The following is a 25,863-nucleotide window of genomic DNA, read 5'->3' as shown; positions in this document are numbered from 1 at the left end:
AGGCTTATGCCACCCATTCCGCTCCCCCGGAGGGTGGCATAATAGGGGGTGTACCCATCCCAAGGAAGGGACCCATTGGTCTCGACCTGTGCCTACCAGAAAAGCCCCTAAATGTAGTATTTAGGAGCATCCCCGAACCTTGCCGCCTCAGACAAACAAGTAGAAGAAGGACCGAAGAGCCGTGTTGAAGGAAGAAGAGGAGGACACCAACTGCCTTAACCTCAGCCCTACCGGCCTGTCCTGACTTCTACCTGCTCCAGCGGAATCCCGGTGTGTCCTGCAGCCAGCAGCCATCCAGAACCTGGAGGACCTGCCCTGCCTTCCCTACAAAGACTGTCTCCCTTGAGCACTGGACTTGCTCAAGAACCAGACTCTGGCTACGACCAAATCCGCAAGTTTGCACCACTCTGGACCGGACATCCACAGCCCCAGTTCGAGTAGCCCAACACCACGAGGAGGTCTCCCATGTGATCCCGGACCTACCTCAAGCCTCCCGACGATGCCTGTCGCCTATATCTGGAGGGTCCCCCTGACCGCGACCAAAGCTGGTAAGGAAATCTGATGCCTAAAGACACCCCTGCTCTCGAGGCCCCACAGATTTCGGTGGTCCAACGGACCTTGTCCAGGAAACCCCCAGCATCCCAACTTAACTCTCTAACTGGTGGTCTTCCATTGAAAGCAACAGGGCACTGACGCCAAATCAGCAGCCAGCACCCTGTGCGGCTGTGGGTGCACTGCCTACTTGGATCCCGTTTTCCCCTGCGCTTACCCCTAAGAGCTTTGCTCCCTCAACCCCGTGGCTTGCACGAGAGCAGCTACCAACTTACAGCTCACTAGCCCATAGGCAAAAATGGGCCTCAGCACTCTGCACCCGGCCACCCTAGTGCTGCTGAGGGTGCTTTTTGAGTGCTTCATTAACCCAGTGGGAATCCTTGTTCTAACCCCAGAAACTCAGCCCCAAAGACAGATTGCTTACCTGCAAACGGATAACATAATTTTCTCCATAGGATTGCACTGACTATTTTCCACCAAAAAAGATCTAATTGTTGAGTTGTGTTTGTTTGTAAACCTAAGCAATTGTGTTGTAAATGCAAAAGTGTTTTACTTACCTTTGTCTAGGAAATGTCCCAGTGTGATATCTAGGCATACCACACGGAGTAGAAAAGGTAATCTAAAAAATAATCATAAAGTAATCAAAAGTAATCACAAAGTAATTACAACAGTTTTTAAACATATTACCAATCTGTATTCAACTTGCATATTCTTATCACCCTGTCCATGAAAGTATAATTTTAATTACTTGTACCAAGTCCTGCTTGTTTCTAAAAATAAAATACAACAAAAGAAATATTTTTATACAAACAATTGGTCGGAGTGCGGTCTTTGAGTGTGTGACAATTTCTTGCCGGAGTGCGTACAATAGATGCTTAACACTACCCTCTGATAAATACGTACTGTTCGCCCACACTACCACAAATAGAGAGTAAAGTATTATCCAAGTTTACATCTATAAGTCTTTGGGGATCCACTGGACTCTATGCACACTATACCTTACTTGGTATAGTACATACATTGCCAGGTCCTACACTGGGCCTGGATAACTGAGCCCTTCTCTCTGAATAACCAAGAGCCATCAAAGGGTATGTCTATGACCAAGGCTTGAACATCCCGCGAAAAGCCAGTGGTTTTCAGCGAGGCGGGAACCTAAGGACCGATAAAATCGCTCTGTCCAGCGAGTCGGTCGTATCCAGTTCACATCAGATGGTAAGATTGGCTGCATCCCTCCCATCAGCAACGGCTTGAGAATGTATGACTCAGGCCTCCTCAGAGACAATAGGCAGCCCTTGCGCAACGGAGTGCCAGAAAGTATGGGAGTATCGGCTCAAGAGTGGATGGTGGCAGAGCCCTTGAGCCGCTAGTGTGGTTACTCCCTGTTGATGCGAGTAGCACTTGCGCTAGTTGTACTTTAAAAAATATTTTAATTATTTGCGCTTAATCCTACCGGAGGCTGGATGCTGGACAGCCAGTGGGGGGTGATTTAGGCACGTACCGGGAGCCTTGCTCATCTGGCCTTCCTTCCCGCCCCGGTCCGACGCGGCGACAAGCGCCGTTGTGCGGAGGGCATGGAAGGTAGAGAAAAGGCACTTCCGGAAACAAGGTCAGCGGTCTAGTGGCTGCAGCCCTGCACAGCATATAGGGCACATGGGAGAGCCGCCGCGTACGGTGAGTGGGCGGTGGCAGAGCACTTGAGCTGCTAGTGTGGTTACTCCCTGTTGATGCGAGTAGTACTTGCGCTAGTTGTACTTTAAAAAATATTTTAATTATTTGCGCTTAATCCTACCGGAGGCTGGTTGCTGGACAGCCAGTGGGGGGTGATTTAGGCACGTACCGGGAGCCTTGCTCGTCTGTCCTTCCTTCCCGCCCCGGTCCGACGCGGCGACAAGCGCTGTTGTGCGGAGGGCGTGGAAGGTAGAGCAAAGGCACTTCTGGAGACATGGTCAGCGGTCTAGTGGCTGCAGCCCTGCGCAGGATATAGGGCACATGGAAGAGCGGGCACGCCAAAGGCAAGCCCGTCTGCGCCCATCCGCGGCCGAACGGGGACAGGGGCCAGGACCCCTGTTCTAAATGAGAGAAGTCTAAAGTATGATAGGACGGAGCTAATGGCCTTATGCCCCCATATGGACAGGATGCGTAGGCACAGTATGGTGGCTAATCAACACAGCGGCTGCCTGCACTGTTCATTTAGCTGGATATCAGACTACACTAGGAAGCCAGATGAATTTACTCTGTCCGGGGGTCTATTAAACTGCAGATCTCTCTGCAAGCATAAAATTGAAATTTCGGATTTGCTGGTGGACAGGAAGTTGGACTTCCTGTTTCTCACCGAGACATGGTTGGATGCCAACTCCGACCCAGAGATTATCGAGGCTCTCCCCCCCCCTACCCCCCCGGGTACACCATAGCGAGAATTGATAGAGCAGTAGGAAGAGGAAGTGGGATCGCTGTGATTCTTAGATCTTCACTGGAATGCTTCATTGAACCAGTCAGTATATCTGATAGTGAGGCTGGGTCTTTTTCATTAAAATTAAGCCCTAACCTGACATTGAAAGGGCTTTTGATTTATAGGCCCCGGGTCCCTCCACACGCTTTCTGCCGAATCTATCAGAGAGCATTGCCCACTTAGCCTTAAGACATGACAAGCTCTTGGTTCTGGGGGACCTGAATTTTCATTTAGAAGACCCCTTGAATAAGGAAGCACTAAACTTTCATCATGACCTACAGTCATTTCATCTAGATTTAAAATCACTCGCCCCCACCCATCAGCACGGGCACCTACTTGATCCGGTGTTTGCCAACTGGGAGGGTGTTGAACTCTCTACGCCTCTCCCTGACCACTGTTGATTAGGATACCAGAGAGTGAAAATCGGAAGGCAGTGTTTGGGACCCACTCATCTAGGAAATGGAAAACCTTTGTTTAGGAGGACTTCAATAGAGAGCTGACAGTGGGCGGCCCTCCGGGTGGATCCGTCAGTGACACCGCCTGTTTGAATTTGGAGAGACGCATAATAAAGGCGCTCGATAAGGTGGCGCCGGTGCTCCTAATTAACGCTGGTGGAAGAGGACGTAAAACTGCTCCTTGGTTCACCCAATCGCTGCATTGCTTAAAAGCGGAATGTAAACGTCTGGAGAGGCTATGGAGAAAGGGTTTCCATAATCAGGACAGATTGTTGTATAGGATGCACCAGAGGAAATACCAAGGTCAGTTGGGACAGGCCAAGGCCACCTATTATAAGGATAAAATTGGAATTGCCGAGAACTCGACTAAGGAACTTTTTAAAATATACAGGGAAATCTCCTTGGCAGAGACGGCTATGCCAAACAGGGGCGATGCAGAGAAGTGCAATCGTATCGCCAGCTATTTCTCCAAGAAGGTAGAGGTGATATACTCTTCCTTCTCTGGGACTGTAAGGAGAGGGGTTCATTATGAAGTATCATTGATCGAGTCTAAGGTAGCGTTTAGACTATATCACTTCAACGTCCCAATCCCTGAGACTCTTGAGTATTTGTCTTGTCGTCAAATCTGGCTCGCCCAGAGATCCTGCCCCGGCTGAGGTGATGTCAGAGAGCTTGGATATTCTCGAACCGTTTATTAGACATGTGCTGGATGTCTCGTTTGGCTTGCACACGCTGCCAGAAAACTGGAAACATGCAATCGTTCTTCCAGTTAGGAAGAAGCCAAACGTAAGTCTAGATAAACTAGATAACCTTAGGCCGATTTCGCTTCTGCCTTTCCTGGCAAAGGTGGCGGAGAAGGTGGCCAACCGCCAACTTATGAAACATCTGGAAGATGCTGGCCTCCTTCACCCGTCGCAATCAGGCTTTCGGGCCGGTTATTCAACGGAAACTGCCCTGTTAAGGGCCACAGAAACCATCAGGCAGGGGGCAGATGCGGGAAACACCATGGCTCTAATAATGTTGGTTCTGAGTGCCGCCTTCGACACTGTAGCACATTACACCTTGCTGCAGTGTTTGAATAAAGGCGGTGTCTCGGGATCTGCACTAAAATGGGTAAAGTCCTTCCTGACCGGACGTAGCTTCCAGGTTAGACTGGGTGCACACCACTCCAAAGACATTGTATTGCAGCAGGGGGTGCCTCAGGGCTCTGCCCGGAGTCCCACCCTGTTTAAATTATATATGTCGCCGCTGGCAGAGATAGTGCAGGGCTTTGGAGTTGGGGTGGTCTCCTATGCGGATGACACCCAGCTGCTGATCTCCCTATCCCAAGCTCTGGAGATTGCTGCTTCCAATTTCAGAGCGCGCATGCAGGAGCTCGCCACCTGGATGGATAAGAACTGCCTTAAACTGAATGGCAGCAAAAACGAGTTGCTGGTGGTGAGAGGCAGTACCTTGAACTGGTCAACTGAATGGTGGCCTCAGAGTTTGGATCCTACCCCTGAACCGTGCACAGAGGCGAAAAATCTGGGTGTTTGGGTTGACCCAGCACTTTCCTATGAAGGACACATAAGAAGGGTAGTGGGAAAGTGTTTTGGTGTTTTGAAAAAGCTGCGCAAAACTCTGGATCTTCTCCCGGTAGGGGCAAGAAAGACCTTGGTACATGCGCTCATAACGTCGCGCCTCGACTATGCCAACATACTGTATCTTGGGGTCACGGATAAGAGTATTGGTCGACTACAGGTCATGCAGAATGCCGCGGCGCGGCTGGTCCTTAATCAGCCTAGGAAGGCGGCTTAAAAAAAAACCCTTAACGCATTGCACTGGTTGCCAGTGTAGGATAGAGTCATGCTCAAGACACTATGTACTGGTCATCGAATTCTTAACAATGCTAGCCCATCTTATCTAAGCGACTTGATCACCAGATATGTGCCTAGGAGGCCTCTGAGGTCTACTGGCACTGGGCTACTAGTGATTCCTACAATAAAGAAGGCCAGGATGGGGGCGTTCCTTTAGAGTCCGAGCCGCCCAGCACTGGAATAAGCTCCCGCAAAGTCTTAGGCTGGAAACCTCTGAGATCAAGTTCAGAAAGATGCTCAAAACTTATACTTATCTTTTCTCAGGCAGCATATAGTGACCTCTAGCCAAGACGATCTGTTCCTTCTTCTCACATCAGCGCGGGGACACGCCGAGATAGCGTAACCATTGCGCTTTATAAATGTCTTTATTATTATTATCGACCGCAGTGCCAGGCTGGAAGAAGAGAACGTCCTCTTCTCAATAGTATCCAGCCTTTTGAATTCCATGTCCAGTAGAGTGGTAGGGAATGCGCCAGGGTTCATTTTCGAGGTGGAGGCCTGGACTACTAAGCTCTCCGAAGTGAGGAAATCGGGGTCCCCTGGGGCGGGGCAATGGAGGCGGGCCTTCATCTATAGGCACGGTATAGGGAGACACCAGGCCATTATCTGGGAAGGTTTCCAGACCACTGGCATCCACCAGATCCTCATGCCAGTTGCCATCGGGCTTCTCTAATTGGTATCCATAATGGTCTGTCTGCAGACACTACCCATTCGTCTCCCAATACAGTCTTATCATAGGAATAAGGCACTGGCTCCGTCAGGGGGAGTCTGCACCGTCAGCACCTGTCTGGCTCCATGTCAGAGTTGGAGATGACTATGGGGATGCCACCACCAGGGATATCAGCACTGAAGCTGGTGCCGGGAGACGAAGGGATGGCTCAAATGACAAAGCTCCAGATCCAACCATGGATTCAAGGGGAGCGATTGGCACCAAAGGTGAACCTGCCGGCCGAAGACCCGTAGGGGAGTCTCCCAATCCTACAGGATTCAAAGGCACTACAGCGGGGGCGGGCCACCCAAATATGATGCGCATGAACTTATAAAATTCACATAACAGGACGGTGTCACACCAGCTCCTGCAAACTCTGAAAAACACCGAGACGCCCGAGGTGCAGGTTCCTCCACAGGGCTAAGCCTCGAGTACCAATGCTCCCTCGTCTCGTCAGATGACTTCGACGGACATGGCGAAGGCTAAGATCTTTCTGGGACTTACCAGACTTCCCTAAAATACTCGACTGGAACAAAGAGCGTTTGGAGTAGCCCCACAACCGATCTCAGGACCTTCCTCGCAACCAAGATTTGAGCGTGGCGGTGTCACGTGGCGAGGAGCTTGAGGGAACTCTCCTTTGAGGCCTTGGTGTGCACAGCACTCAACACAGATCTTAGCGTTGTGGTTATGCTCTAAACACTAGTAGCACACCAAATACAGGTCCGTCACCGACATCTATCAGTGACAGGCACAGCACAGCTTGTAACCAGCTTTCCTAGCTGACATCCTCGACACGCCAGGAGACAATTCCCCAAAACAATGTTGAAAAAAAAAGTAGAAAAAAGGTCAGTCAAAAAAGACTGGGAGTATTCCTTCCCAGATCTGCACTGACTGGCGTGGAAAGAAAAGAACTGACAGTGAGCTGAGGTGGCACCTATATAGGCCGAACAATGGCACCTACTGGCACGCAGGGTTTCTTCTCACAAAAAAGTTTCTGGATCTAGTCTGACGCCTGGGGATTATTCTAATATAAGGAATCTGTGGCTAGAAGTCTATCAGATTAATTTAACTAATGAACCACTCTGAAACTTACACAATCTGTGCCGCAACAAGGACTGAATGCCAATAAATTAATGGAGGAGAATATCGTCTTTTGAATACATCAAAGTCAGTGGTTGACTACGGCTTGCCACCTTGGCCATGAGAGAGGTAGACTTGCTATCTAGAACAGCAAAGACTGTGGACTGGGGGAAACATCTGTGTTGTCACCATCCTACCTCCAGATAGTGTGGTACCAGAAAAATTATTTCAGAATATCGTTGGACACAATTGTTTCCGAAATATTGTCAATAAAAGTATTGTCCCACTAGAACTAAACTACACCCCAAGGGGCAGTATGTTTGTAAACACATTTAGGACAAAATATTTATGACAGACAATATTTCGGTATACAATATTCTGGCGTACCATTGTGTAGCAAGCCAGCAGTCTCTCCTTGATGCTATGACCTTGGCAGAGAAGGAAAACACATCTGCCTCCAGGGGAACTAAATTGGGCACGTTAAGAGGTGTGCTTTGAACCTCAGGAAGACCTGCATAATGCCGGGATGAATGGAAAACCAGTGACAGGACAGCACAACGGAGTAAGCTTGTCCAGGCAGCCACAGCCCAGCTATCAATGAGGAAACAAGAAACGAAAAAGAACCTCATCCGGGTAGTGGAGGTGATACATATCCTCTTTCAAGGTCAGAAGGAAGAGCCTGCAATGTTCTCGACCTATGCCATACTTATGGGGTTCTGTACAACCCTTTCTACAGCCCAAGAAGAACCTTGAGGGAAATTTGCGTCTCTCCCCTAGCTGGTGAGGTCACCCTCATTCCAAAACCATTTAAAATCAACATTCTTACTCTCAGCGGTCATGCTTGATACCAACCCTAAAGGGACCAACTCCTGCTGGACAAGCTATTGAAAACTTGTCCTTGATGGATAAATACAAAGAAACAGGCCACTAAAACAAAAATTTTCACTAGACCATTCGTTCAAAATCAGGACTACAACTTGGATCTTGTACTGGTAGCAGGGGCTTCAATCACCATGACTTTATGGACTGTGCCCCTAACTGGAAACCCAGTCACCAGGACTTCATTATCAAGAGCAGTAGACTTTACTGAGTGAGGCCTTACTGGTATTTTGTATCTACTTTTCCATGGTGACAATTTTTAGTCTAGTCATCTTCATTTTTTATGGGTGAGACCATTGTATTCCAATCTTAGTATCAGAGTGCTACAAAGATTTGGTCTGGCACCTGAGCCGAGCCTGTAGTCACCATATCTGTACCACGTTGACTACATTTAGAACCTTCTGCACGAGTTTAGCACTCACTATAATTACAGGACTAGAGCACTTCTGCTGATCCTCAAGCCAACTTGTACCGTGCCCCAAAGGTTTACTCCGGCCATAGTGTCAACATTAACAAAATCTAAAGCTAAGATTTTCTAAAAACATTGAGGGTTATATCTCAGCCCCAAACGTCTTCTATTTAAATGTGCATCTTCTTTTTTAAGCAAACTAATAAAACATGCTGTGTCTTAGTGAATCGAATTGTATAACACTTTTCTCCTCCTGGAGTAAGTTTTGTGTGCTTGAGGCTAATACCCTGAGAGAGTTGTGCGAGACATTGGAGAGCACCGCTCCTGTGGACGCAGAGTAAACAACAGAACGTAAATAACATACTACAAAGAAACAGCAGACTGCCTCTGCAACCCTAAGAAAAAGGCATCACATCTGAATCTAGGGCGGTCATACCCTTTGCTAAGTAAAGCTATTGTCTCTGGTTAATTACAAGTTGCATGGTTAACTTTGAATGAAAACGTGACTGCTCTGGAAGCTAAGTCAAAGCAACTTAGTTGTCATTGCACTATTATGAGAGGTAGACCATAATTCAACATTGTTTGACTTTATTTGAAGATGCCGCACTGAGGTTTTAATTAATTTTTATAATATGAATATGACATATAATGACTGACTATTGGAGGGGGGCTCCTACAAGGAACAGATACGACTGTTTAGATATGGTCGATTGACCAACAAAGGTCACTACAGGGGTATCTGTAACCTTAGCCCCCCCATTTAAGAATCATGACGTCTTTCCCCAGGTAGAAAGCACTAATCCCACGATGACAGAGAGTACATCAGATTATGATACGGGTGGTGTAAACTTGTCAGGCCAGCATTTAACAGAACAACCTAGTAAGCCATTGAAGGAGAGTGAACTTGAGTCCACAGCTGAAACCACCTGTATGCATTTACACCTGAACACAGTAGATAAGATTAAGAGCCAAATTCATAATGAGACTGGAGCCCTGCCCGTGGGCATTGTCCCACTAACTAGTCAGGAAGAATCCAGTCCACCCAATGAGGGGAAATGTTCGTTAAAAATAACATCATGGAATATTGCTGGGCTGGCTAAAAAAGTGCGGGACCAGCTATTCCTAACTTTTATGGAAAGGCAGGACATAATCTGCCTGCAGGAGTGATGGGACTTAGATGAGACCCATATCGAGGGTTTTAGCACTTTTTATGTTCCCTCGATTCAGGGCAACCGAGGCAGAGGCTCTGGGGGACTGTGTATTTTCACCTCTAACCTCTGTAATATAGAACAGAGTATGTATGAGGCAAGTGGACCGAAAGCAGGTGCAGGGAGCTTATTACAGGGTTTGCTTATTAAATCAAACGGGCGCTCCTTTTTCCTGATCAACCTTTATAACAATGCGCCAAAAGTTGAGGTTAAAACCTTAATGGCGGAGTTGGACTCACTGCTAAAGAGAGGGGGGCAGGCGGCAGACTGCCTACTTATAGCAGGGGATTTTAATTGTCACTTATGCCCCTATAGTCAAACAAAAAATTGTGGCATTTTTGATTTAAGAGGGGATCCTACTACGCACTTCGAACATTCCATAGGGGGCAACCTGCTAAATCAACTCATGCATGAGTGGGATTTGGCCTTCGCCAACAAACTTTGTGAGCCACCCGTAGCGTTCCAGACAACCTTCTTTGGCCATGGGGCAGGCACTGTAATTGACTTTATTTTAGTCTCTAACAGGAATCAAGGCTGGGTGGGGGGTTTTGATACGGAGGATCTAGCAATAAGCGACCATTTTCCTATCAGCACTTCTCTTAGTCTAGGGAAAGCGGGGACCCAAAAAATAAGTACTATGAATATACTTCATGGTCGCTCAGTGGCGCAGACCAGAAAAAATGGCTACGCCATTAAATGGGCAAAAATTGAACCCACAAACTTTCTGAAAGACCTGGTACGGAAAGAAACTAGACAATTTGCCACCTGTCTGGAACCAAGTACCAACCCCGAGCTAATAATACAGGCGTATGAAGGGATCAAAACCACAATAAACGCCAAGTTAATTAAAAAACTAAAGTTAGGGGAAGACACAAGATTACATGGCTGGTTCAATCGAGCCTGTACTAAAGCTCACAAAGCCCTTTTACAGGCCTTAAAGACCATCCCTAGGGATAGCGGCCGAGTTAAGGAGGCTAGACAAGCTTATAAGCAGACCCTACGAACTAGACAGAAAGAACTCAAAAATGCAGCCTGGGAAGCCCTGATAAAGGCAAGCGCTCTAAGGGACAACACGTCGTTCTGGAAAGAAATTAATGCCCCCTTCTTCTTGGATAGGAAGGTAGACTCCTTGGAAATAGGCATATCAGAAGATGTTTGGGTTAATTATTTTACCTCCCTCTATAAGAAAGAATTACTTGCTTCGATCCCACAAGACGAGATGGATGCGGGCTGAGGGGTTCTTCCACCGTCTCAGGGAAATTTCCCACTAAAAGTAATGTTTACCCCTGTAGACGTGGAACAAGTGATTTGCCAGAGTGCTAGTTTAAAGGCCCCTGGACCTGATGGAGTCCCCATTGACTTGTTTAAAGGGAACGTAGACCTTTGGGCCCCCTTACTAGCAAATGTATTGAATGCTTACACTAAACTAGGTTTTCCCAATACATGGAATGAAGCAATAGTCATCCCAATATTTAAAAAAGGGGACAGACAAGACCCAAAATGTTACCGCCCTATCTCTCTGCTAGACAACCTAATGAAAGTAGCAGGCAGGGTGTTGTTAACCAAATTACAAACCTGGTCTAAGAGCAATGGGATACTCTCAAAATTCCAATATGGTTTTAAGTCGGGTTTGGGAACCATAGAGCAGGGTCTAAACTTGTCCCTCATAATGAACAAATATATTGGAATAAAAAAAGGGAACCTGTTCTAAACATTCGTTGATTTAACTTCGGCGTTCGACTGTTTGGATCATGGAATGCTGTGGAAAACCCTGACCACAATGGGGATAGATAAAAATATCTTAAGTTTTATCCAGGAGTTGTATAGAGATGCAGGCGCCACTGTGAGATTTGGCAAAAATGGCGAGCAAACTAGAAAATTTCCCATAGCAAAGGGTGTTCGCCAAGGTTGCATACTTGCGCCTTTTCTATTCAACTTGTATATAAACGAGGTAGCAGTTTTCTTGAATGATCTGGAGGTGGACTACCCTAAGATAAATGGTCTCGCAGTCCCACTATTGTTATACGCTGATGATGCAGTGATTATGGCCCGCACACAGCGGGGACTCCAAAAAGCACTAATGGGTTTTGCAACCTTTATGAGCTCCAGAGGCCTAAAAATAAACGTGGGGAAAACTTTTACGATGTCATGTACCACCAGCAAAAAAGTTCCTGACTGCAAAACCTTTGTCAATGATTCAAAGATAGCTATGTCTAAAACGTTTTCCTATCTGGGTATTATTTTTAGCAATAGGGGGACATGGTCCTCAGCGATCACCTCCCGGAATTTGGCCTTTGCCCGTTCAATAGGGGCGGTCAAGCAATTTGCTAAAAGACTCGGTGGGAAACCGGTAGACACACTACTTAAGATTTATGCAGCAAAATGTGTGTCTACAGCTGTTTATGGGGCGGGGATCTGGGGACTTGCAGATAGCTCTCAAATTCAAAGGGTGGAAAATGCTTTCCTGAGGTATCTTCTAGGAGTCCCGCGTTCCACATCTACTACCATATGCCACAATGAACTTGACAGATCCCATATTAGTGATCTGATAAAGATAGCGCCAGTCATGTTGTGGTACAAGATTTGGACATGCGAGGACACGACCTTCAATAGGGAAGTAATTTATGATTGCCTGCAGCAAGCCGAGGGCTCTAAGCAGCCATGGCTGGCCTATGTTAAAAAAAAATTGAATTCCATCGGCCAACCAGAATTCTTTTCAAACCCAACCTCATGTGCCCAAATGTCAAAAAAAGCATTAAAAGAGACATGCCTTGGTCTATTGGAGGAGAGGAGATATTATCTAGATGGGAATAAGTCGACCATTGTAGCCCATCGCCAGATCCTCCATGATCATGGCCTCCATCCTTATCTGGCGCCAAATTTTTCATGCTATCGTAGAATGCTTTTGGCACGAATGAGGACGGAATCTTTTTTTAGGCTAATAACGTTCCCTGCTCCAAATGACTGGTCTGGGAAGTTGATAAAATGCCCGTGTGATGGAGTAGCCACCCAGTCTAATATACACTGTATTCTTTTCTGCCAGTATTATCAGTGGGGGAGGAAAAAACACCTGCTACCACTACTAAAGTTGTGGGGTTTGAGAAGCTGTAAAACTGCCCTCCATAGATTGTATTTGCTCCAAGATGAGCTTACTATTGTAGTGGTGATAAAATTTTTGACGTTCATCATAAAATGTAGAGGAACCATGAGAAGTGATTAGAAGGCTGAGGGTTTGTATGAGTATTATCGTGTGCCTAATAACACCATATAATACATAAATATGTTATATTTACCTCAACCGTTCTATTAACCTAATGAATTTATCTTCCTACTAAACGTAGTGTATGAAAAGATTTTATGGTTTTTAAGATTAGACTAATTGATTGATAAGTGTAATGAAGTGTATTCGTTGCAGTGATTTCTTTTTCTTAATTATCAAGTTTTTAATGTCGCGTTTTTGACTGTATTTTGTATTGCTTGCTTTTATGGTGTTTGCTAAATACCGAATAAAGCTATCTTTGAATTTGAATTTGACATATAATGTTCTGTGTATTTTGTACAAGACTTTTGGGATAATCATCAAAATAAATACTTTACCTTTTCGAACAAGGAATAAAAAGGCAAGAGTGTCATAAAGGTCCAAATGCTTCAAACACTCCTGTCTTCAAAGCTGTAGATACCCTCACTTACCGTGTAGATGGCCAGAAGGGCGAGCTGATTGTAGGGGCGTCCATTCTTTGGGGCAATGTGATGGGCCTTCAAGTACCAACTAGGGACAGAAAATTTAGCATCAATTTACAAGTTTGAATTCTTCAGAAAAAGGCAGAATTCTTGTCAGTGAAATAAGAGGGTTGTCCCGAACCACAACATATTCCTTCAACAGTAACTTCCAATCTGATCTATGTTATAAAAGACATGTGGTTCCCCAAGTACAAAATAATATTTAAAACACAACTTGCTAAAGTTTGAACAATTACAAACGTTCTACCTGTACAGTCGTTTTGCATGTTATCTTCCTTTAACCCCCTATGAAGCACGTAATCCTGCCAACCAGTAGATGGGTACAGAAATAGCAACTGTTTTTCTTAAGATAAATTACACTTATGGTGCTGGCCCCTGTGGTGTAAACTAGCCTTCAACAAGCCTCAAGTAGCACAATTACCTACAGGTTGGTATTCTGTGCATTAGCCTTTTCACAGCAGGTGTACTAAAGTTTACTTTTGACCTCTTTAATCTCTTGGGGCTGACGGAATAATCATGTATGAGTATATACCACCTACGAAGCTACAAAACTAGCATTATTTTCAAGTGAATGGTTTGTTTTGCTTGAAATGCATCACATTTCGCCTAAACGAATGTGCTTCTACTGTTTCATGCTCATTTCTGTTACCTACCTAACCTTGCAAGAACTTTGATATTGTATCTGTTCTGTTTTGGTAAAAGTTGTATACTCACGCGGTTTTTCTTGTACAGCGCTATGATACCCTACCCTGGGTCTTGTTTGCGCTATAAAAAAATCTAAAAATAAAATAAATAAATAGAAAATGCATATTTTGCAGAGATTAAAAAATGGTAATCCTCTCTGCGGTGGAGCTGGGTTACAAGTGAAACTGTCTCAAGCAGATGAATGAGCATTATCTGGGTGTATGTTCTATACGAATTAACACAATAATGACCTATAAATGCATACAACCAACTCTAAATCATGGTCTTAAATCTATCTAGTCAAATGATAATCCCTAGAAAAGAGACTGACCAATGCAGAATCACTCTTTGCTTTCCTTAAAGTTCTTTCCTTGCCTATTAGAAACATCATCAACGTCTGCCCTCCCTAAACCAAATCCTTGGTCACTTGCTTCTATAACTCATTTGATCCAGATGATATATAATAAATGTGAAATATATGTACTGTGAAAATAAACATACGCGTAAGAAGTTTAATATAAGTCTGCATCAATGCTGCAGCAGAGGGTCCGCAAATAGCCGCATGGTGGGGGGCTGTAAAGAAATGGGCCGCAGCCGAAGACCTTATCCGTCAGGAGGAAGCTCGGGGCATACGAAAGCATCCTATTTCATTAGAATGGGCGATGCTCCTACACTACTTTAACCCCTTCGATGCTGATGACGAGCTGAGCTCGTCATCACCCACGGGTGGCGGTGTGCTGATGACGAGCTGAGCTCGTCATGTATCGCGGTAATTTCAAAAATGCCGCACAGCGCAAAAATCGCCGCAGCAGCGATGCGGTTAAGCAAACACACACTGATGGCGTAGAATCCCGCATGACACCCAAGCAACGCCTGGACCAAGCACACCCTAATCCGCTTGCCCCCTCCTGCTACACCAGTTCACCCCCAGGGCCACCCTCCTGGAAACACGGCATCGGTCAGGATAGGAAAGAGTACATACAGATGATAGCGTGACTCGAAACTCCATTACATTTGCCCCCACCATATGCAACCCCACGCCACCCCCCCCCCCCCCGACCCCTCACTCCCCTGGTTCTGAATCCCCAAGTTCAGTTGAGAATATGGATTATCCTTGGTTGACACCCTCTGCAGGGGACTATGGACTAGAGACTGTCATACAGGTGGGAGAATTGCGGTAACCCTACCAACGACCGCTTCCTCGATGTCTCCCGGCATCTCCATTGGAGATGATAGGGGGATTACCCTCCATTGATTACCTACTTAATTACTCAATAAATTATCACGCTGCTATTTGTCACAACAACATTAATATTAATTGTAATACAGCAATAGACTAGTATGGTATGACTAATGTATGACATGTATATGAATGAAATCCAATAAATAGGTTCATGAAAAAATAAAGTCTGCATCAATGCTAAAGAATGGGTGCAAAAAGCTTTTGCGCCTCCATAAGGAGCCACATCAGTGCAATACATTGATATTTTACGGTAAACTTCAGATAACTATGGATTTTAAAGTTTACAAGAAAGGAGGCTGAAAAGCTAGACTTTTCTTTAATTGTTTAAGTAGCAGTTAAATCTACTGAGGAAGATTCTTTTCAATGTCTGCTAACATTGGTGTGGCAGGGTATACTCAGACATGAGTCCCTTTCTCACTGCTCCATCAGGATTCAAGCAAGCCGGCCGAAGAAGGCTGAAATGCCAGAAACCGGTCCCCGGTAGCTTGTCTCCTTTCTGGTGAAGAATTGGCTTGGTAGTTTAGTCTGCCCTGTTCCCATGATGCACTGGGCCAGGGACAGACTGATTTGCATATAGCCAGGTTCTGAGCTGGGATGGGGCAGTGAGATAAATAACGGTGATGGATCAAGCCCTGATCTTTGGACTGGGTAAGAGTGGTCTGTTTAACTCAGAACACTCTGTTCATCACCACCCCCTTTGCTAAATCGTTTTTGGCCACTATAGGTGTGGCAGGGTATACTCAGACATGAGTCCCTTTCTCACTGCTCCATCAGGATTCAAGCAAGCCGGGCCGAAGAAGGCTGAAATGCCAGAAACCGGTCCCCGGTAGCTTGTCTCCTTTCTGGTGAAGAATTGGCTTGGTAGTTTAGTCTGCCCTGTTCCCATGATGCACTGGGCCAGGGACAGACTGATTTGCATATAGCCAGGTTCTGAGCTGGGATGGGGCAGTGAGATAAATAACGGTGATGGATCAAGCCCTGATCTTTGGACTGGGTAAGAGTGGTCTGTTTAACTCAGAACACTCTGTTCATCACCACCCCCTTTGCTAAATCGTTTTTGGCCACTATAGGTGTGGCAGGGTATACTCAGACATGAGTCCCTTTCTCACTGCTCCATCAGGATTCAAGCAAGCCGGGCCGAAGAAGGCTGAAATGCCAGAAACCGGTCCCCGGTAGCTTGTCTCCTTTCTGGTGAAGAATTGGCTTGGTAGTTTAGTCTGCCCTGTTCCCATGATGCACTGGGCCAGGGACAGACTGATTTGCATATAGCCAGATTCTGAGCTGGGATGGGGCAGTGAGATAAATAACGGTGATGGATCAAGCCCTGATCTTTGGACTGGGTAATAGTGGTCTGTTTAACTCAGAACACTCTGTTCATCACCACCCCCTTTGCTAAATCGTTTTTGGCCACTATAGGTGTGGCAGGGTATACTCAGACATGAGTCCCTTTCTCACTGCTCCATCAGGATTCAAGCAAGCCGGGCCGAAGAAGGCTGAAATGCCAGAAACCGGTCCCCGGTAGCTTGTCTCCTTTCTGGTGAAGAATTGGCTTGGTAGTTTAGTCTGCCCTGTTCCCATGATGCACTGGGCCAGGGACAAACTGATTTGCATATAGCCAGGTTCTGAGCTGGGATGGGGCAGTGAGATAAATAACGGTGATGGATCAAGCCCTGATCTTTGGACTGGGTAAGAGTGGTCTGTTTAACTCAGAACACTCTGTTCATCACCACCCCCTTTGCTAAATCGTTTTTGGCCACTATAGGTGTGGCAGGGTATACTCAGACATGAGTCCCTTTCTCACTGCTCCATCAGGATTCAAGCAAGCCGGGCCGAAGAAGGCTGAAATGCCTGAAACCGGTCCCCGGTAGCTTGTCTCCTTTCTGGTGAAGAATTGGCTTGGTAGTTTAGTCTGCCCTGTTCCCATGATGCACTGGGCCAGGGACAGACTGATTTGCATATAGCCAGGTTCTGAGCTGGGATGGGGCAGTGAGATAAATAACGGTGATGGATCAAGCCCTGATCTTTGGACTGGGTAAGAGTGGTCTGTTTAACTCAGAACACTCTGTTCATCACCACCCCCTTTGCTAAATCGTTTTTGGCCACTATAGGTGTGGCAGGGTATACTCAGACATGAGTCCCTTTCTCACTGCTCCATCAGGATTCAAGCAAGCCGGGCCGAAGAAGGCTGAAATGCCAGAAACCGGTCCCCGGTAGCTTGTCTCCTTTCTGGTGAAGAATTGGCTTGGTAGTTTAGTCTGCCCTGTTCCCATGATGCACTGGGCCAGGGACAGACTGATTTGCATATAGCCAGGTTCTGAGCTGGGATGGGGCAGTGAGATAAATAACGGTGATGGATCAAGCCCTGATCTTTGGACTGGGTAAGAGTGGTCTGTTTAACTCAGAACACTCTGTTCATCACCACCCCCTTTGCTAAATCGTTTTTGGCCACTATAGGTGTGGCAGGGTATACTCAGACATGAGTCCCTTTCTCACTGCTCCATCAGGATTCAAGCAAGCCGGGCCGAAGAAGGCTGAAATGCCAGAAACCGGTCCCCGGTAGCTTGTCTCCTTTCTGGTGAAGAATTGGCTTGGTAGTTTAGTCTGCCCTGTTCCCATGATGCACTGGGCCAGGGACAGACTGATTTGCATATAGCCAGGTTCTGAGCTGGGATGGGGCAGTGAGATAAATAACGGTGATGGATCAAGCCCTGATCTTTGGACTGGGTAAGAGTGGTCTGTTTAACTCAGAACACTCTGTTCATCACCACCCCCTTTGCTAAATCGTTTTTGGCCACTATAGGTGTGGCAGGGTATACTCAGACATGAGTCCCTTTCTCACTGCTCCATCAGGATTCAAGCAAGCCGGGCCGAAGAAGGCTGAAATGCCAGAAACCGGTCCCCGGTAGCTTGTCTCCTTTCTGGTGAAGAATTGGCTTGGTAGTTTAGTCTGCCCTGTTCCCATGATGCACTGGGCCAGGGACAGACTGATTTGCATATAGCCAGGTTCTGAGCTGGGATGGGGCAGTGAGATAAATAACGGTGATGGATCAAGCCCTGATCTTTGGACTGGGTAAGAGTGGTCTGTTTAACTCAGAACACTCTGTTCATCACCACCCCCTTTGCTAAATCGTTTTTGGCCACTATAGGTGTGGCAGGGTATACTCAGACATGAGTCCCTTTCTCACTGCTCCATCAGGATTCAAGCAAGCCGGGCCGAAGAAGGCTGAAATGCCAGAAACCGGTCCCCGGTAGCTTGTCTCCTTTCTGGTGAAGAATTGGCTTGGTAGTTTAGTCTGCCCTGTTCCCATGATGCACTGGGCCAGGGACAGACTGATTTGCATATAGCCAGGTTCTGAGCTGGGATGGGGCAGTGAGATAAATAACGGTGATGGATCAAGCCCTGATCTTTGGACTGGGTAAGAGTGGTCTGTTTAACTCAGAACACTCTGTTCATCACCACCCCCTTTGCTAAATCGTTTTTGGCCACTATAGGTGTGGCAGGGTATACTCAGACATGAGTCCCTTTCTCACTGCTCCATCAGGATTCAAGCAAGCCGGGCCGAAGAAGGCTGAAATGCCAGAAACCGGTCCCCGGTAGCTTGTCTCCTTTCTGGTGAAGAATTGGCTTGGTAGTTTAGTCTGCCCTGTTCCCATGATGCACTGGGCCAGGGACAGACTGATTTGCATATAGCCAGGTTCTGAGCTGGGATGGGGCAGTGAGATAAATAACGGTGATGGATCAAGCCCTGATCTTTGGACTGGGTAAGAGTGGTCTGTTTAACTCAGAACACTCTGTTCATCACCACCCCCTTTGCTAAATCGTTTTTGGCCACTATAGGTGTGGCAGGGTATACTCAGACATGAGTCCCTTTCTCACTGCTCCATCAGGATTCAAGCAAGCCCGGCCGAAGAAGGCTGAAATGCCAGAAACCGGTCCCCGGTAGCTTGTCTCCTTTCTGGTGAAGAATTGGCTTGGTAGTTTAGTCTGCCCTGTTCCCATGATGCACTGGGCCAGGGACAGACTGATTTGCATATAGCCAGGTTCTGAGCTGGGATGGGGCAGTGAGATAAATAACGGTGATGGATCAAGCCCTGATCTTTGGACTGGGTAAGAGTGGTCTGTTTAACTCAGAACACTCTGTTCATCACCACCCCCTTTGCTAAATCGTTTTTGGCCACTATAGGTGTGGCAGGGTATACTCAGACATGAGTCCCTTTCTCACTGCTCCATCAGGATTCAAGCAAGCCGGGCCGAAGAAGGCTGAAATGCCAGAAACCGGTCCCCGGTAGCTTGTCTCCTTTCTGGTGAAGAATTGGCTTGGTAGTTTAGTCTGCCCTGTTCCCATGATGCACTGGGCCAGGGACAGACTGATTTGCATATAGCCAGGTTCTGAGCTGGGATGGGGCAGTGAGATAAATAACGGTGATGGATCAAGCCCTGATCTTTGGATTGGGTAAGAGTGGTCTGTTTAACTCAGAACACTCTGTTCATCACCACCCCCTTTGCTAAATCGTTTTTGGCCACTATAGGTGTGGCAGGGTATACTCAGACATGAGTCCCTTTCTCACTGCTCCATCAGGATTCAAGCAAGCCGGGCCGAAGAAGGCTGAAATGCCAGAAACCGGTCCCCGGTAGCTTGTCTCCTTTCTGGTGAAGAATTGGCTTGGTAGTTTAGTCTGCCCTGTTCCCATGATGCACTGGGCCAGGGACAGACTGATTTGCATATAGCCAGGTTCTGAGCTGGGATGGGGCAGTGAGATAAATAACGGTGATGGATCAAGCCCTGATCTTTGGACTGGGTAAGAGTGGTCTGTTTAACTCAGAACACTCTGTTCATCACCACCCCCTTTGCTAAATCGTTTTTGGCCACTATAGGTGTGGCAGGGTATACTCAGACATGAGTCCCTTTCTCACTGCTCCATCAGGATTCAAGCAAGCCGGGCCGAAGAAGGCTGAAATGCCAGAAACCGGTCCCCGGTAGCTTGTCTCCTTTCTGGTGAAGAATTGGCTTGGTAGTTTAGTCTGCCCTGTTCCCATGATGCACTGGGCCAGGGACAGACTGATTTGCATATAGCCAGGTTCTGAGCTGGGATGGGGCAGTGAGATAAATAACGGTGATGGATCAAGCCCTGATCTTTGGACTGGGTAAGAGTGGTCTGTTTAACTCAGAACACTCTGTTCATCACCACCCCCTTTGCTAAATCGTTTTTGGCCACTATAGGTGTGGCAGGGTATACTCAGACATGAGTCCCTTTCTCACTGCTCCATCAGGATTCAAGCAAGCCGGGCCGAAGAAGGCTGAAATGCCAGAAACCGGTCCCCGGTAGCTTGTCTCCTTTCTGGTGAAGAATTGGCTTGGTAGTTTAGTCTGCCCTGTTCCCATGATGCACTGGGCCAGGGACAGACTGATTTGCATATAGCCAGGTTCTGAGCTGGGATGGGGCAGTGAGATAAATAACGGTGATGGATCAAGCCCTGATCTTTGGACTGGGTAAGAGTGGTCTGTTTAACTCAGAACACTCTGTTCATCACCACCCCCTTTGCTAAATCGTTTTTGGCCACTATAGGTGTGGCAGGGTATACTCAGACATGAGTCCCTTTCTCACTGCTCCATCAGGATTCAAGCAAGCCGGGCCGAAGAAGGCTGAAATGCCAGAAACCGGTCCCCGGTAGCTTGTCTCCTTTCTGGTGAAGAATTGGCTTGGTAGTTTAGTCTGCCCTGTTCCCATGATGCACTTGGCCAGGGACAGACTGATTTGCATATAGCCAGGTTCTGAGCTGGGATGGGGCAGTGAGATAAATAACGGTGATGGATCAAGCCCTGATCTTTGGACTGGGTAAGAGTGGTCTGTTTAACTCAGAACACTCTGTTCATCACCACCCCCTTTGCTAAATTGTTTTTGGCCACTATAGGTGTGGCAGGGTATACTCAGACATGAGTCCCTTTCTCACTGCTCCATCAGGATTCAAGCAAGCCGGGCCGAAGAAGGCTGAAATGCCAGAAACCGGTCCCCGGTAGCTTGTCTCCTTTCTGGTGAAGAATTGGCTTGGTAGTTTAGTCTGCCCTGTTCCCATGATGCACTGGGCCAGGGACAGACTGATTTGCATATAGCCAGGTTCTGAGCTGGGATGGGGCAGTGAGATAAATAACGGTGATGGATCAAGCCCTGATCTTTGGACTGGGTAAGAGTGGTCTGTTTAACTCAGAACACTCTGTTCATCACCACCCCCTCTGCTAAATCGTTTGCTAACTCTGACAGCAGGGACTATGATGTTACAACTTAATTGTCATAACTTATTAAAACAGAAAGTCTGTGGCATTTTCCTATTACATATAGACAGTCATGTCACAGTTATAGTTTATTAAGTAAATGTAAGCCACGTTTGTAGTTTTCCTTGCAGTCTATAGGCACTGAGGTGGAGTTACTTGTTTTGATTTGTACAACTTTTCCCCAATAATGTCGAGAAGGACTTCAGTGCTAAATAAATTGTCCTAAACTTAGACAACATATTAATGCATTACTTCAATTTGCTAAAGATCCACTTGCCTTTGGCAGTTAACTCCTACATGTATACTTCCTGTGGCGTTCTGGAACAATCCATCTTTTTGCAGCTATGTATCTTCAAATTGTCTCTTCTTCAACAGCTTACGCACACTCTATCAAACCAAGGACTTTATCACTTTTATCTGAAATCCAGCGTTCATTGACTGCTGAGCAGCTCATAGTGGCCGTATTCGTAGCCAGGCATTTAGCGCGAGGCAAATACACAACACTATATTGTTTATGCTAAAAGCTGAAATCACTGTCCGGTGCCAATACAAACTACAAAGGAAATATTGAAGGCCCTAGTCTCTTACTAATAGTGTATATATGTATGTATGTAATATTGTACATATAGTGGCTCAAGATGCACATCTGATGGTAGGGTATTGTGGGAGATAGCAATGAATGTCCTTTTTCTCTTGAAAGTTGAGCCTTGTTTAAGAAAGCTGAATGCAAGTGGTGTTGCAGGTTTCCAGAAATAGAAGAGCTCAAATCCTCTGGAAAATTTGAAGCACCTACTTGTCTGATGTTGTGTCCTGCCACTGGGAAAAGTGGTGCCTGATCCTGCCGCCACAGAAGGACTGTGCTGTGTCAAGAACATGTGAAAGGGGCTTGGAGACTGCAGCAGCCGGCTGGGCAGGGTACTGGACAGTATGTTGGCTTTGAGCCCCACGTCTTCTGTGGGAATCATGTCCAAGGCCCCGAAAGGGTGGTAAACTTCGGAGGTTTGGCCGGTATTCTGGAAGCAGCTGAATGCCCCTACCATAGCCAAGGAAAAGATGAAGGAGTGCTGTTGGCATGGCGAAAGGGAGGATCTCATTGACCTGGGGGTGATCAAACTCTGTTTAAAGCACTGGAGCGCTGTATCAGCCTCATTGCAAAAAGAGCAAAAGCCATCGAAGGGTATGTCCATCAGAAGCAATTGTAAATCTCTGAGAAGCCAGTTAATCTCAGCCAGGCGTGGTGGTGTAGCACCACCATGAAGGCAATGGCTGAGCCCAAGTCGGTCATGTTTAATCCACACCGGATGGGGAAGTCTGCTGTGTCCCGAGCCATCAAGTAGGTCCTAGCTTAGTATAATAATAATACATTTTATAGAGCTCCTGGTTACACTGAGGTCAGTGTGTCCCCGCGCTATAAAGTGGCTAGCACCAGTCAGTCAGACAATTCATCCCCACCCGTTTCTCCCCCACTAACCTCCTCACTCTCTAACCGGATGGAAGAGGTAGGTTTTCAGTTGTTTCCGGAAAGTGAGTTCCGAAGTCTCTGAACGCATTTCGGATGGGAGTGTATTGTAGTGTTGAGCAGCTTGTACTCGGAAGGAGAGCACACCCAGTATGGCTCAGGCCTCCTTCGATACCATGGACAGCCCTTGCACAACTTTGTCCAACAAGATGTGGGTGTACCCGCCCGGAGCAGCAAGAGGCATGTGATGTTTACCGACTGCAATGCTGGGCTGGTGGAACAGAAAGCTCTTTTCCCAAAGGTGTCCAGCCTCTTTTATTCCCTGTCCGAAAGAGCAGAAGAGAATATACTGGAATTGATGTTGGCAGCCAAGGCCTGCACCACAAGGTCCTCAAGGTTGGGTGCTGGAAGAAGAAAGCAGGATCCCCAGGAGTGGAGTGGTGGCGACAGGCAACCATCCTGTGCACAGGAACACCTGTCCAGGGATTGGCCAAAGCCCCCAGGAGAATGGCTGTGAAGGTTTCATTTAAGGGAATCAGTGGCTCTGCAGGGAACAGCCTTGGTTGAAGCACACCTGGTAAGAAGTTGGCCAGGTCATGGACAGAAGGGAGCTGCAGGTCACATACCTCTGCAGCCCCCTTCACACACTCTTGGTGAAGGATGGGCTTTCCTCTGTAGCAGATCCAATAGTTGAGGACAGGGCAGAATCTGGAGACAAGTCCAGTCCACAGGCTTCTCCCAGCTCCTCATTCCAGTTAGCCTCATGGTAGGAGTAGGCCAGTTCATCAGATGGGTCATGGAACTGATAGCCGTCGTCATAATTATCCCCAAAATCCAAATCCGAACGGGGTCTCTTAAGGAAGAAGGGCAGCGTGTTCGAACGATATGGTTCACATGGTCCAATTGGTGCCGGGTTCGACATCGAATAGCTCCAAGGCAGGGCCATCTCAGAGAATTGGATTCATGTTGTCGAAGTGGTGTCAGGAGGAATGCTCCGGCATATGCCTGGGCACCAGAGTCAGTCCAGATCCTGGGGCAGATCCGGAGGGGCCCTGCTTGCATCAGGAGAGAACTCTCTGATAGTATCTCAGCTGGGGCACATCTTGGCTCCACGGGGCCCAAAAGCATGCCAGAGGGAGTCTGGGCAGGGATCGCTCCAGATCCAGGGAATTCTGGGAGGCACAGAGTGGATTCGGCCTCCGCTTCTGCAGGAGGAGTGCAGGAGCTGAGCCTAGAAGTAAGAGGTCGAAGGGGCAAGTCGAAGTACGCCTCTACTTCTTTTTGTGCTTCCTGGACTTTATGAATTGGAGAATGAAGGATTGTAAGACCGACTCCGTGACTGGGCCCAAGATCTCTCTCAGAATCAGAAACTACGCTGTGCCTTCTTGAGCTCCACTGCTCGGAGCTTCATAGCATGCTCCTGGATTGCCTTTGGGTGCATCGAATGACAGTCGGCTCAGGCCTTGGAGTCATTATCCAACCACAGGCACCAAAGGCAGACCAAATGTGGATCAGAAACAGACGTCCGTCTGTGACACTCCCCACAAGGGTTTAGACCAATAGGTTTGTTCAGGGGCATGTCTCTAGCGCACTGGGAGCAATAGCTCAGAAGAAGTCAACAAAGAGGTTGAGAAATTGGTCAAAAAGCAACTGAGGTAGCTCTCCAGATCCACACTTTTGCCGCAGAAAAAAAGAGAACGTCAAGGTGGCGCCTATGTAGGCACTGCGCAAGTCACTTTCGACATGGAGAACCTTCACACGGAGCTGCCAACACCACCGACTGGCGTATAGAGGTACTGCTCAAAATTTTCTGGATCTTGTCTGACACCTGGGAAATTCTTAGGTGAGGAATCTACAGTTTAAAAGTCTCTGTCAGAAAAACTGTGTAGTGGCGAAAAGGAGACCCAGTATGTGCAGAGCTGATTGAGTAAGATTCCCATCATTCGCAGAATTTCCAAAATCTTGACGTTCAAAGCTATCACAGAGACAAACTTTCACACATCCTCATTTCAAAGTTTCAGGTCAGAGGGCATTGCTACCAGATCAGTACACAGTCAAGTGAAATAGGAAGTCAGACATTAAAAATGAATAAAGCATCAAAGTGCAGTGCCCAATATAAAATGACTATCACTGTGATAATGTCTCACGATCATAAAATCTGCAGTGAGGGGTAAAGCATGACTCTAACAGCATTTTCTGCTGCTCTACTTCTGCTCCCAGACTCTGGCAGACACTAATGTTCTGCCCCGTTTCCCAGCCATCAATAAAGAGATGGGGACAATGTGTTAACCAATCTTCTATCAACTGATTGATTAGACGGGGCGAGGCAGAACTAGAGGAACAAAACCCAACCCCAAAGGCCCCCTTCAACCCCGCCAAGGGCAGCAGTGTAAATCCAAAATGGCACTCGTTTGAAAACCGAGATGAGCTGAAATGAGAACAGCTGCCTTAGAGAGCATACCTCCTTGTTAAGGGGTGGTGGAGTCCCATCTCTGGCCCCCTATTATTTGTCGCATGGAGCAGAGGTTCATAGCAGGAGTGGGTGTTTGGTGTTGCTAGAAGGAGGTGTCCAATATACCCATGGTGGACGCCTAACATCTATAACCGGATGAAGGCATGCAGGAGTTTGAAGAAGGGGCAGGCCTCAGCTCCTAGGATGTGGCACGTTCATCGTACCCTCCTCCCGAATGAACACAGGCCAAGAGAGCTTTCTATTGGGTTTCATCATGTAGATAGCAGACTTTGGTGTGGGGAGAGCATACAGTCTGATGTCTTTAATACGGCTTGGGATGGGAAGATTGACCGTTCAAAAATGGGGAGGTGAACAGTTAATTTTTATTATTTCACCAAGAAATTCAAAAATCCTC

At 47.1% G+C, this 25,863-nt stretch overlaps 1 protein-coding gene across 2 annotated transcripts in view; it reads right to left on the bottom strand.

Moving 5' to 3' along the window:
• Window positions 1-25,863, bottom strand: part of SMG6 (SMG6 nonsense mediated mRNA decay factor) — a 1,283,123-nt gene that overhangs the window by 1,187,903 nt on the left and 69,357 nt on the right. For both annotated transcript variants that reach the window (XM_086955188.1, XM_086955187.1), the window contains exon 6: window positions 13,288-13,366. In XM_086955188.1, coding sequence (XP_086811314.1) covers window positions 13,288-13,366 — 79 coding nt within the window. The remainder of the gene's footprint in view (window positions 1-13,287; window positions 13,367-25,863) is intronic.

The sequence above is a fragment of the Lissotriton vulgaris genome, chromosome 2_1, assembly GCF_964263255.1.
Source record: "Lissotriton vulgaris chromosome 2_1, aLisVul1.2, whole genome shotgun sequence".
NCBI classification, from domain to species: domain Eukaryota; kingdom Metazoa; phylum Chordata; class Amphibia; order Caudata; family Salamandridae; genus Lissotriton; species Lissotriton vulgaris.
The sequence above is the reverse complement of the archived record's forward strand: the minus strand, read 5'-3'. Positions and strand labels throughout refer to the sequence as shown.